The sequence below is a fragment of the Triturus cristatus genome, chromosome 10 (genome assembly GCF_964204655.1).
Source record: "Triturus cristatus chromosome 10, aTriCri1.1, whole genome shotgun sequence".
NCBI lineage: Eukaryota > Metazoa > Chordata > Amphibia > Caudata > Salamandridae > Triturus > Triturus cristatus.
Window position 1 is genome coordinate 1,026,547,948 of NC_140593.1, and position 13,934 is coordinate 1,026,561,881.

Below are 13,934 nucleotides of genomic sequence, written 5' to 3' on the forward strand. Positions count from 1 at the left end.
TGGGTAAGCATCTTATTAGTTGTTCTACCGCATCTACCGCAATTGTTTTTAGAGATTATTTTTAGCCTGTGTTTGAACTTGAAATTGTATTGAATTTGACTATTAGATACACGCGCACTTTAAAAACGATTTGCATTTCTACAATAACGCTGCTAAACCAGGAAGTGGGGGTGGGATTTTGAGTCTTTTACCTCACGCTGTGGACATTGAGCGCCACCATTTTGAGAGGTTGACGCTCTAGTCATTCTATGAATATAAACGGAGACGCTGCGCGGCCGCAGTCAGTTTCATGCTGAAATACTGATCGCATTACTGCGAGTCAGTCTGCCTATGTCGGAGCTTTTTAATTGTGTCACATCATTTACACCGCAGTCAAACTACATACAGAAAATCATCAAGAAACACTGGGCCATACTTCACATGGGGTCAATGTCCCCTGCCAAACCCCGTTTTGCCTACAAACAGACTAATAACATTAAGGACATCATTGTGCACACAAGAACGCCCACTAAGAAACCAGGTGCTAAAACAACAGTTGATGGACAGAATGCAGAACAATGTCATACATTCACCCCAGTACAAAGATCTGGACCGAAATCCATCGTTTTTTTGCTCACCATGCCGTTCCAGTTTGAACCCAGCCATATGCAAATCAGTCTTGAGCCTGTGCCTCATGGGAACAGTCCAGCCCGAACTGCCAAGCCAGGTCCTCCCTGGACTGGAAACAAGCATCCTAGGACCGGTTTCGGGGTTTCACCCCTCTTCAGCCATGATAGCTTGATTCCAGTGGCATGGAGAGCACTAAGAAACCAGGGTCCCAACAATCCCTGTGAGGTCTGTCGCCAGTGACAGGCCACCACCTCTGTGCCTCATGTAGTGTACGCCCTCTAACGTGTTCCTCAAAAGAGATTAATTTGAGCCCCACTGACATATGGTTTCAGAAATCCCACACAAACAGCAACACAAAGAACTGTATCTATGTTATCACGTGTCCTTGCCGCAAACACTACATAGTGATGAGGACAAGGGCAGTAAAAACAAGGATCACTGAACACTGCAGTAATGTAAGATGCGGTAGAACAACAACTAAGATGCTTAGCTATTACACAGAAATGGGACACACGCCAGAAGACATACACTGGACAATACTTGATGCCCATGCACACATAACCAAGGATGCACTTTTTTATAAAGAACAACAAAGGGGTTACCGTCTCGCGACACACTGCACGGGGCTCGACAACGACATACCGTGGGTAGAGATATCACGGTAACACTATCTGTTACCTCTTGATTTTTGCTCCAATGGCGTACTGATAACAGCCCATTAACACACACCCCTACCCAGCGCATGACTCCCTGCTATCCGGCTTAGCTTCCCATGTATCACTAATCCCTCCCATTCCATCTAGGGATGAAATGTTCCACTCGAAATAGGCTACCTCCATAAGCCTCCTAACAGCTTAGTTGCACTTAGCTTCCCATGTATACCTAACCCCTTCTAGTCCACCAAAGAATGAGATGTTCCTCTCCCAATTGGCTACCTCTACAACCCTCCAACCAACCCAACCAACTGATTGAGAACTGGAGTCAAATTATCCTGGCTGATGAGGGCTGAAACCCCGAAACCGGTCCTAGGATGCTTGCTTCTGGTCCAGGGAGGACCTGGCTTGGCAGTTCAGGCTGGACTGTTCCCATGAGGCACAGGGTCAAGACTGATTTGCATATGGCTGGGTCTAAACTGGGGTGGCATGGTGAGCAAATGAATGATGGATTTAACCCAGATCTCTTGACTGAGGGTGAATGTTTTGATTTCCTCTGCATTCCGTCCATCAATTGTGTGTCTTTTGCTCTAGTCTCTTGAGCACGGTCATGTAGGACACGCCCATAGGGCCGACATACCATCTGACCAACGTCACGCACACACGTTAATGGCTCAATTGGGAAGCCTATACCTCGTTTTGGTCCCCGTTTCACTTATTTATCCTTGCTTATTTTAGGTTATTGATTTCTGAATTCTCCCGTACCAACCAACTTCACTCGACGCCACTCCAAGAATATGCCCGTGTATAGAATCACAACATGGCGCCTGATTGTGGACCACTTTCAAACCCCATCTCCGCTCTAGCTGTTTAGATCACATCCTCCCCTGCGAAGTCAACTTCCCTGACCAATTGGGACACCATCACATTCTGTGACGGCTGGACACAAGGTAGGCTCCCTACCATATGGAGCACTAACTGATGTGAGTATTAGCTGGATCAACCCACTGGCAACTCATACGTCGGCACCAAGAGTGTTCTCAACAGCCTGCTGCCTCGCTGACGTGTGAGTATGTGGTGTGGCAGTATATGAGCTGTCCGCATCTTCTCGCTTTAAGAATCCTGCTGGGACCCACGGCCCGCATTCCCCTTCCGGTGAGCGAGACATTCCGGAGAGAGTCCCCCATGGCCCAGCATTACCGTCTCTCCCTGAGCTCCCACAGGTGCCACCACATGGCTTATTTCGATCATGGCCCTCATCAGGGTCCCCCGCCTGCCTGACTATTCTTGCACCAAGAACTGGATCTGTCAGTCTAAGTTACCAGTTCCGTGGCTAAACAGCTGGCCACCAGACAAGTGGTGTTACAGAAAATAGGGAAGAGAATGGCATCTTCTGACCTCATCTGACTTCACTTTGCATAACCATCGGCAACCACCATCCCTAACTGTACTTTTCCTTGCAGGCTCCTGTTCACGCCAATATGCGAGCGCCCTAGCCATAACAACAGGGGAAAGCAGCCCTCTCCACTGGGTAAGTCGTTGTAAAGCCCACATACCATTGTTTCGCAATCAATATGGCATGATATCAGGGGAACATGCACTGAGGCTCACCTGCGATGGTATACCACCACTGCCCTCGTGGTGGAGCCTCAGACTAAGTGATACACTAACTTACTGGCACCATCATTACCTTATTCATACCGATAAGATCAACTGCATGAGTGACTAACACATGTGTTTTTCTGTGTTTCTAGGGGTTCATACCTGTTTTTAAATGAATCTGCTTGATTTTATAACCTCTAATACATTTTTCACCCATATGATTATTTACTGTTTTTAGAGTGATCTGCGATGTTCTCCAGCCAAATATCATGCACCTAGGCCGTGACATCAAAGATGCCTTGATTACTTAATCGTGTCATTTTTTTGTTTCCCCGTCCAGGTGTATCCAGAAGGTACATTGTATGTCTATATAAATTATACGATACCACAAGTTAAAATTTTAGAGTACGGTACAACAGACACACACACACACACACCTAGACCGTCCCTACATGAGTAGACAAGGATCCCCTGGTCCTGACGAAATGCCAAGATCCCTCAGACTATAAAAGGCATGAAACATGTTGATCCCTTTTACCTCACATATACTAATTTTAGCTTGAGAGGCCCAGAATATCCTTCTTTAGCTACGACTTTATAGTCTCTTGTTTTTACTATAGCATAGGAACCCAGCCAATAAAGAACCCTGTGGTATTCCTGTAGCTATTTTTATCTTGCACACACCCTTCTACATCTCTACTCATACCATTCCTTAACAGACATCCCACCGCCTCGCCCATCTCACACCGGTAAAAGGAAAAGACCTCTGGCAAAGAGCCCCCTCGCGGGGCCTGTTGAGCATTGCAGCGCCGGCCCAACGAGGAGCTGCCCGATGACGAAACATGACACCCCTTGAGGTGTTTGAGGGCCCTTGCTCCTAAAGGAGCTCCTACCCATCTGTCTTCTCTCTTTTTGACTCCTGGAATACAACCTCCCCCACCCCCCCCCCCCAATCCCACCCTGTTGCCGCCATTAGGAACTGCATACCCTGCCTTGTTCTTTCTATTGACACATAAGGGCACGTATGATGGACCTATCAAGCCCCAGTCCCTTTCTTTGTGATTTTTCCCAGATGGGTCAGCTCAACCAGATAAGCACAAATACTCTGCAGCATGTGCCATAGTTCAGAGAAAGTCTGAGGGTTCAGACTAGAACATTTGTGGAAACAAAGACACAAAACAGAGAGAAAGAGAAGAAGAATAAGGTTAGGTATCAAACTTAAAAGATCTCCTACCTTTAATTAAAGGCAGAAAGCATAGTACACATTCATTTCACAGGGATGCAGACTAACAAATAGTTCAGTAAAAAGCCATATTTAAGCATTAGGGTTTCAGGGGGTACTTTGAATCAGTCTGTGGTATTTCAGTGTAATTTTACTGATTTCGCAGATTGAAGCATTTGGAAATTCCTGTAATGTACTGCAATGTGAAGAGGATATGTTGGTAAATATAATCTAAGAAGTATTTGGCAAAACCACTTGCTCTGGCTTTTCTTTAAACACTCTTCAGCTATGTTTGCGATACATAAATACCACACAGACACATTGTGAGATGAATGGAGCTGAAGACAGGCAGTCATAATGGCAGAAAGTTCATTTCTGACAGCCTGGCTTGAAATATTTTAGGATACTAGCAACAGGCTTTTGTATATTACAAGTTAAAAATGTGAGCATTGTATATCAGTGGGTTAATATCTAAGCCTGAGATGTGTGCATGCAGCTCACTAGGTACAGAACAACAGGGCAATACAAATTCAACACATCTGTTTGCAAACTGCACCTCACAGATTATAATCCTAGTGTGACCTCTCAGACCCACATTTATGAATTCTTTGTGTCGCTGTAATACAAACCCAGGGAAAAGTATCATGGTGGGATTTACTTTCAAACGCAAATCAAAATTTGCATTGGAAAGTTGCCTATAGTAACAAAAAGTAGCGCTATACATCAAGAGGACGAAACAGAGGTTCTACTCTACAAATTTCACCCAGTGTAAAATCTTTTTTTGGCGCGTTGGTGTGAAAAGTTAGTAAATTTGTCCCTCAGCAATGCTAGAATGAAGGGGGACCCGGCTGGATCCGGCAGATATTATTGCGCCGATTCAGGGATCTGTCTGGGCCCCGGTGAAATATGCTGAATTTATCTCCATGTAATTTGCCAACACTGGGACATAATTCAGCAGTGTCTGCCCGTTGTCTGTATTCTGCGAGGAGCAAAAACACGCAGGCAGCAAGAGGGCTTTCTTATGTAAAATTCCAGCTGGTCCCAAAACAAAGGGGGGATTTAAGGGGCCATAGGCCCTCCTTTTGCTAGAGCATGATCCTGTTTGGGAGCTATCTGGAGCCTAACACCTAAGTGCTAGAGCAATGGAGGGTAACAAAGGCACACAGCTTGTTATCACTACGCAAGTACTTAAGAGATACTACGATTTGGAGCCAAGTTTTTGACTTTGTTCGATTGTTGTATATAAGAGATATGAAAACACTTTATGATTACCATAATGTATGGTTATATATGAGCATCTACACAAATACAATTTTAAATAGCATTTTTTACTTTTTATACATTGCAAATAAATTATACTACAAGTTTGTAAATCAATGTACAGGATGCTACTACACACGACAAAGAGGGTTTCACTGTGTACGAGTCACACATTGTCTTTACTGGTAGGGATTATTTGTTACTAGTGCATAGCCAGGAGAAACACAAAATCAGGATTTAAAACGTAGAACATTGCTTGGGACTGTCTGTACTAATAACTTGATGTGTGTGTCAAAAGCAGTAACTTACTTCTATCTAGATAACATTAAAATCGGTCATCTGCATACTGCAGGATGAGCTTGGCTGGAGATACATTAACCCTTCATGCTACTTTGTAAGTCAAATCTCTTACTAGACACAATACGGATCTGGACAAGCAAAGCTCTTTGCAACAGCTACCTTAACCCCATAAAATATTTTAAGATGCAGTCTTTGCAACAAATGTAACTGTCAGAACGGATTTATTTTCCCAATTCTCCTCGCTGACCATTTCTTTGTGACAGAGTTTTTTAAAAATAATAAATGTTTACGTTGACTGTCAGACTACTTTTCATCACTCCGCCCCCTTGTGTTGCCATGCACTTAACTCCAAAGTATACAAGTTTTTCCCAATTTCAACACTGTCCCTCAGTGTCTCGTATACTTCTGAGTTAAGAGAGTAACCTGAAAAGGCCGGTTAAAATCCCAGCGAGGCATGTGAAGAGCGACAAATGAGAAATGGAAGACTCATAAATCACAGTTCGCATTTTTGGGGGACAGGAAGCGATGCAGATCTACCGATCCCTGTGAGTGTAGAAGGGTTTCTTCGCGCGCTCCTGCCTGAAGATGTTTCCAGGCCTATTTTTACTATGAACCACGTCTCCTTGTGCTCCCGCTGCCCCCTCTCCTACCTTTCTTCCCGAGCCATTCCAAAATGCACGACCAACCCACGTGTGAAAACACCACTCTCCCTAACCCGGAAGTGAAGGACGGTCTTGCCGCTGTGATTTCTGGGTAGTTCTCAACAGCGTTTACCGGTTGCCTGGTAACCAGCTCTTGCAGCAAGGCTGGACCATGGCTGCAGACAGTAGAGAAGCTGAAAGAAGCGCTGGAGACGATGAAGTGGTGGCAGCAGAAGGGAGCTTGGCAGTCAAGACCAGCCTAGCCGAGCGGAAAAGCGTGGGGGCAGAAGGGTTTGGGCCAGTCCAAGGAAACCTGGAATTGAATGGGCGCGTCTCAGTCAATGGGAGCATCGGAGTCGAGAGCGTCGGAGTGGAGGGGAGCGTGGTACCCAATCCCATGAGCCTATGGGAACAGATCTGCTTAGGTGAGATGAGGGGTGTGAGCCCACCTTGGAGCCCAGATATCCGGGACTTCAGAGTGGGCGTTAGAGAGGGGAGAGAGGGCGTGTAGTATGTTGACCCACAGCCTGTAAGGAACTGCTCCCGTGGCCGTGCATCTGCAGGGTTATGAATTAAACGAAAGTAAAATTACTTTAGGGTCTGAATTAAAGGTGTAAACCTGTTATTCTAATCACACCTGTTGTACGTGTCAAAGAGTTCGTTTGGAACGGTCTGTGTTAATGTGTTGCCTCATGATGTGATTATAGCGGACCTAAGTTATTCTAGTATTAGACGAGGCACCCCTACTCCTCGTTGTATAAGGTAGGACATGTAGTTCATTTCATGAGTCTCAGTTTCCAGGAATTGCCCTTCCTCTCTGTGGCCAAGGGTATGCACAGACGTGGGTCCCTTGCTCGCTGCGCCGCTGGATTCAAGCTAGCCTGGCTGAGGAGGGGTGATGCCCTGAAACCAGTCCCAGGATGATTGTTTCCAGTCCAGGGCGGATTCGACCTGGCAATTTAGGCTGGACTGTCCCCCATGAGGAGCAGTATCAAAACTGATATGCATATCTCACACACCCACACACACACTCTCACTCACTGTCTCTCTCTCTCTGTTATAAGACTTATTTCTTATTACAATACAAAACAACTTAACCTACACAAACCTTTCCAATTTCAAAGTTATAGTTATAACTTCTATTTATATGTTCTGCCCTGTCCCAAAAATACTGTAAGTCGCAGAGTTTGGAACATAGTGCTATGAAATTAGTAGCCACACCACATTAATTATACTTCACGCCTTCTACGTGCACTGCTTATACCCTTTCATATAACATCAGTTCTGGCATACTAAAACATAGCATTCCTAACAACACTTATCACAGGTATAATGAAATCATTTATCAGAAGATTGGGCATGATGGGACTGTGACGAGTTATAGTTAATGTGGTGTGGCTACTGCTTTCTTAGCACTGTGTTCTGGGCTCTGCAACTCAGCATTCTTGGGACGGTGCATAACACACAAATGAATATTGTAACTATAACTTTGAAATTTCGAAGGTTTGTGTACTTTAAGTTGTTTTTGTAGTATAATAAGAAATAAAGTCTTCCTAACTATAATTAACTCTCACCCTTTGTTTTTTTCATTGAATTTCTATGTTTTTTATGTGCAAACAATATTTTTAATATATAATACCTGCCTGTGGGGGCCTCAAAGCCCCAAGAGACACAGCAGCGGTCTTTCCTTCAGCAAAACGTCAACACCATAATACAGCAGATGGACTGCCAACTAGGCGGCGGGTAATCCAACGCCATTTCGCTGGCAGTACCCTTAATGCCAAAATCATAATCAGGCCCTTAGTGAATCAGTAGGGCCCTACGGAGGAAGTGAACTAATGGGACCCAAGAGAGAGAATGTAGAAAAATTAGGGAATCCAGAATAAACAACATCTTGCAAAATGGATTTGGTGTCATTTTAAAGCGTTTTGTTTAATAGAAAACAATACTATTCTCAAAAATATCACATCCTGACTGTAACATTAAAGAACTATTTCAAATAATCAAAAGCTTAAATAACTCCCTATGCCTGACTTCCTCGCCCGCTGGATCCCAAACATTCTTTGACAACTCACTAGTATTCTTTTTTGACATCATGAAGATGTCCTAACAGGCTATTGTCAACCTATTGGGTCTGAAACTTGATCTGCTGTAGTATCCTGTCTCGCTTCTTAATTATTTTCAATTCAAAGCTGTATCAACATCTTACATTCTAAAATGGTATTCTTCATGGGCAATTCTTCTTCAACTAATGGTCTATACCCAGCAAAATTACTCGGTCAACAGTGAGTCTCATGTCTCCTTCCTCAAAACACTTGTTGGCACATCGTAGCCAGAGTATCATGCTCCAGACTCACTGAATCATGCCATGTCATAGCACTATCTGTGCTAAAGGGAAAACTAACCGTGACACTTTTGTCCCAACCAACTAATGATCCATTGTCAACACATTTTCCACATCTATTGTTTTCCCACATAATTCAGAAGGAGAACAAATGTCAGAATCATTGGGAAATTGTTTTTAGGTTTCAGCATGGCATCGAATCAACCTTGCTCACTACTGTAGGAGGAATCCTCATTGCCTGGGCTGTGACTAGCCAGCACTTCATTACTTACCAGACCTGTAGATTGTAATAGACGCCATCAATAAAGATGTCTTAAACTGACCTACCAATCTTTTTACCATCAACGGTTCTGCCCATATCTGTTTTTTAAATATTTCCTAAAACATAGGATTCATGTGGCAGAAATTTGGTGACTACTTGTCCACTATCACTTATCTTGAGTAATATGGGAGTTCCCAAGGCTAATCCATGGATTTCCTCTGTTTCATCACCAACCTGAAACCACTGAGGTCATCCAAAATGCAGGTTAACATACCATGCTATGCCGATGGCTTTCAACTTTGTATTCGACTTAACAAGTCTACCTCATGTGCTACCTCAGTCTCTAACCCATCTGGCTCAGTAACTTGTTTCTCTACATATACTTATGCATGCATGCAAAAGAATTATCTTAGACCCAATTAATTGAAAACGGAGATCATTAACATCAGCATACCCAACATATTGTTGCCTTTCACATGGCCCTTTTCTGTTAGCTAAGCTCCCAAACAAAACAATATGGGTAACAAATATTGGCTTTATTTTTGACACATGGTTATCAGGTATTGAACAGATCAATGGTGTAATCAAACAAGATAACTTCGAAAGTAAGTAGGCATAAGTCCCAGTACCAGATTTGTGATCCAGACTCCATTTTATCCAAGCACCGGCATCTCCACATTTGGTTATTGCAACTCTTTAATACCACCGTTTTGTCATTCATCGTACAAAGTCGTTCAAAACTGAGCAGCCCAACTAATTTTCAGAATCAAAGTGTCAGACCATAGTCACACACCACTGCAAACTCCATGTAAAAGAAAGGATTTATTTCAACTCTCGCAATGGTCCACAAAGATATTGGGGATTTAGATCCCTGATATTTTCAAGCACTCTGCACTATATCTCTTTGGTCATTTATAAGCATAGAGAGACAGTCTAGTGCTGCATGTGGTGTTATGAAAGCAAGCAACAATGATAATACTACAAACTAATAACCTTTATCATATTCTCTGGGACCTACAAGCCTTCTAATTATGCCCTGGTCTGAGAGCATCAATGTATTTGTGCCGCCCTTCAATGACTAATCATGTGCCACAAGCACCCCACAAAACCTCCATACCACCCATTGGCACAAGTTCCACACTTCCATGTCTGGCATTGTCACATGTCACACTGTAGGACGAAGTGCCCTCAAACACTTAAAATGCCTCCAATGAAGCTCTTATTCTACCTACAAAAGAGGAGCAAAGGGGCTCAGAAACATTTCTTTCAGTTGAATTGGTCTCTTGACGTTCAAGTATTGTTATTATTTGGCATGTGTGGAGTAGAATGAAAGCCTCACTGTCCCACACCCTGTAACACCTTAAGATACCTTCTTTTAGAGCTTTATAGAAAGTGACTTCATTTTTTTTTCTTTTACTAACACCTGCAGGAAATAACATGCAAAATACAGCTCTGGCCTCCTCTACACATCATGACTTTTAGTGTGCTTATTTAAGATAGTGCCTAAAAATGTAGAGATTGTGAGGATGTAATGTAATGTAAATTGGTATTTATAAAAGTGCACTGCTACTCAGAAGAGTGTCCCAACGCTAAAAGACCTCATGACATGACAGAGTGCTGAACTATACTAATTGCTGAAACAGCCAGGTTTTTAGCCTCTGCCGGAAAATGAGTAAATCATGCACCTGTCTAAGTGACAATGGCAGGCGATTCCACAGACGGAAGGCCTGTACTTGGAAGGAACGGCTGCCCTTGTGGGCAAGGAAAAACTTGGGAATAATCGCCTGCTGCTGTGAAGACGATCTCAGGGTTCTGCCCGGGATGTAGTGCTGGACTCTCTTCCTAATGTAGGAGGTACCGGTGTCATGTAAGGCTTTAAATGCCAATACCAATGCTTTACACCAAATTCTCTTTCGGACCGGCAGCCAGTGTAAGGCTTTTATGTGGGTGGTAACCTGCACTCTAGGGCCTAACAAGAGAATCGCCCTGGCTGCCGCATTCTGAGCCACTTGCAGTCGGTTTAATAGATATTCTGGGAGGCCCAGATACAGAACGTTGACATAGTCCAGCCTTCAGATAATAAGAGCCTGGACTACAGTTTTCCTGTGTGTGACTGGCAGTAAGGGGAGAACGTTTTAAAGCATTTTTAATAGGCCAAAACATGCCCCCACTACTGTTTGGATCTGGGCTTTCATAGATAAATTGTCATCTAGCTTGATCCCCAAGTTCTTGACTGTGCTAACTGAGGTAGCAGGGGGAGACATGTCTGCAGGCCACCTTGATGCCAGACGTTACTGGCGGAGGACCCAAAGAAGATGATCTCCAATTTCTCCGGATTACACTTTAGTTGGTTCATTCTTAGCCTAGAGAACACTTCTGTCAGACACTTATTAATCTCATCACCCCTGAAGTCAGTACCATTTTTGCAGGTAAACAGCAGTTGGGTATCATCTGCGTATGAAATTATTGTTGCGCCATGTAATTCAGCTAGGTGGGCCAAGGGGACCATGTACAGATTAAAAAGTGTAGGGCTCAAAATCGAGCCCTGTGGAACCCCGACCTTCATGGGGGGAATGGGGGCCACAAAAGGAGGAGACCAAATTATTTGCTTTCTGTCCTCCAGAAAGGAGGCAAACCACTTAAGTACTGTGCCGTCAATGCCGCTCTCCCGAAGTCTTTGCAGGAGGCTGTCGTGCGGCACGGTATCAAAGGCTACGGAAAGGTCCAGTAGGATCAACACAGCTTTGCCACCTTTATCTAGTGTCTCTTTTATTACCTCAGAGACTTCCAACAAGGCTCTCTCTGTGCTGAAGTTTGCTCTAAATCCAGACTGGCTGTAGTGGAGCACTTGTTTAGCTTCCACAAATTCTGTAGTAACTAGGTTCACATATTTCTCCAGGACTTTTGAGAAAATAGTGAGTAATGAGATTGGCCTATAATTTGAAGCCACCGAGGGGTCAGCTGAAGGTTTCTTTAGTAGAGGGAGAATTTTTGCGTTTTTCCATCTGCCTGGAAACTGCCCCTTTTCCAGCGAGGCATTGAGGATCACATTGGCGGCAGGGTTTATGATCCCTGCTACAGATGCCAGTACTCTGGCTGGACATGGATTGGTGGGAGAGCCTGACTTAAGGGTTTTTTTTATCTCCAAGGATTTCTCCAGGGGAATTGGTGGAAACTGTGTTAGAGATAGCCCTGTCACTAGAGGACCGTAGGAGGAAGGCCCTGTGTTCATCCACTTGACCAGGGAGGGAATCTCAAAAGAGGCGAGGTGGCTAGTCCATTCCCCAGTCCAGTGGGAGTGAAAGGGCTGTCCACAGCGGTCGGGGATGAGAACACTCTTACTATGTTAAAGATTTCCTTGCTTTTGTTCCCTGCAGACTCAATTTTAGTGCAGAAGAAATTTTTCTTTTCCTCCAGAATTTTATCATAATGGGCTTTGAGGGCTTGTTTGTAGGTGATTTTATCCGCGGGGGTTGAAATGTTTCCGTCATGCTCTCTCCAAGCCTTTACAGGCACTTTTGCTCTTTCTGAGGGCTTCTGTAAACCATGGGGCTGAGGCTCGGGCGGATATAGCTGGGCGTACAGTAGTATGAGCGAGCTCCCAGGTGCAAGGCTGGAGCCAGTTCTCCAAACAGAGTGCATCGTTTTCAAGATTGCCACTAAGAGGAATCGGATGAGACCTGAGTGCATCCGTCGAGGCTTCTGAGGTAATCTGATGGAAGGGTCTAAAACTACTAGGGCACACCCTCCCATAGGAACGGGGGTCGTTCGGTTTCTTACAGAGTCTAAAACCCAAGAGATAATGGTTAGACCATACTAGGGGAAGCGGCATGTCTGTTTCAATCTGTGCATTGGTAAACATTTGGTCCAGAATATGTCCTTTATCATGTGTGGGGTGATGGACATACGGGAGCAGATTGGAAATAGCCAATGATTCCCGCAGCCTAGTGGCCTCCTGCACCGCAGGATTGTCCATGTGACTATTGAAATCACCTAACAGTAGGCAATGCTTATATTTGACGATAGAAGGGGAAATTGCATCACTAATAGCATCCAGGAACTTTCCGGAGGGGCCCGGGGGCCTGTAGATTAATATTCCCGCCAAAGATTGTTGAGCAGTTACTACAAGATGAAAACCGAGGCCTTCCGCCCCAGCTAACTCATCCATGGGTGCTATGGATCAGGAAAATGTTTTTAAAAAAATAATTGCTACGCCCCCATCTGTACCTGTTTCCCTATCCCTCCCTATGATCTGGTAACCCGGAGCGATTGCACTAGCAATAATGGGGTTTGAGCCATGTTTCCGTTAGAAACAATATATCAGGATTTAAATCCACCAACATATCGTATATCTGCAGATCATGTTTTTTCAAGGATCGTGTGTTGAGGAGAAGGGCCTTTAGATGCCCAACCTCCAGCTGCTGTGCACCTAAATGAGGGCCCAGGTTGCTCTCAACCTTTGTCTCCCCGTTGGTTTTGCTGTTCGAAATAAAGGCTGCCCAATTGCAGTGCATGCACATGGAGATATTACCATCAGAGTTCAAAGCTAAGTGGGAGCGGCAGCTCACACACTTACTGATGTCAACTAGCATTGCTCTACTGTAGCTCAGGTGCTTCTCATGCATTTCGCAAAACTGGAAGCATGTCCGGCTGCGGACGCCTCCAGGACGCAGACGGGCTTGCCTTAGGTGCGCCTTCGGCTCGCCAGCGACACGCCCGCTGCGCGCGTTCGCATAGGATTTCTGTGATACACGAGGTGAACTTATTGTTGGGGAAGAGGGGAGCAGCCCAGAACACTCACACCAAGTTTGTGTGAAAAAGGTTGCTTTATTGAAACAGGTGCGCATCACAACACAACCTGGGCATTTACCTTACAAAACTATAATCTCACTTTACATATATACCTATGATAAGCTACCCCCACCGCTAAAATAGCCCTCCCTATATAACTCAAATCATCAATATAATACGTTTACCAGGGCTTGTCAACTGTAACTGGGACCTCTAAAATCCCTTCCCTTTTTTTATACCTTTGAACCCA

The 13,934-nt window shown here is 44.5% G+C and overlaps 2 protein-coding genes across 5 annotated transcripts in view; one reads left to right on the forward strand and one right to left on the reverse strand.

Moving 5' to 3' along the window:
- The window catches only part of KNOP1 (lysine rich nucleolar protein 1), a 123,571-nt gene extending 117,140 nt beyond the window's left edge, over positions 1-6,431 (reverse strand). For both annotated transcript variants that reach the window (XM_085629070.1, XM_085629068.1), the window contains exon 1: positions 6,297-6,431. In XM_085629070.1, the coding sequence (XP_085485196.1) occupies positions 6,297-6,313 (17 nt within the window). In that variant the 5' untranslated portion in view covers positions 6,314-6,431. The remainder of the gene's footprint in view (positions 1-6,296) is intronic.
- Positions 6,417-13,934, forward strand: part of IQCK (IQ motif containing K) — a 513,956-nt gene continuing 506,438 nt past the window's right edge. For all 3 annotated transcript variants that reach the window (XM_085629065.1, XM_085629066.1, XM_085629067.1), the window contains exon 1: positions 6,417-6,712. In XM_085629065.1, coding sequence (XP_085485191.1) covers positions 6,460-6,712 — 253 coding nt within the window. In that variant the 5' untranslated portion in view covers positions 6,417-6,459. The remainder of the gene's footprint in view (positions 6,713-13,934) is intronic.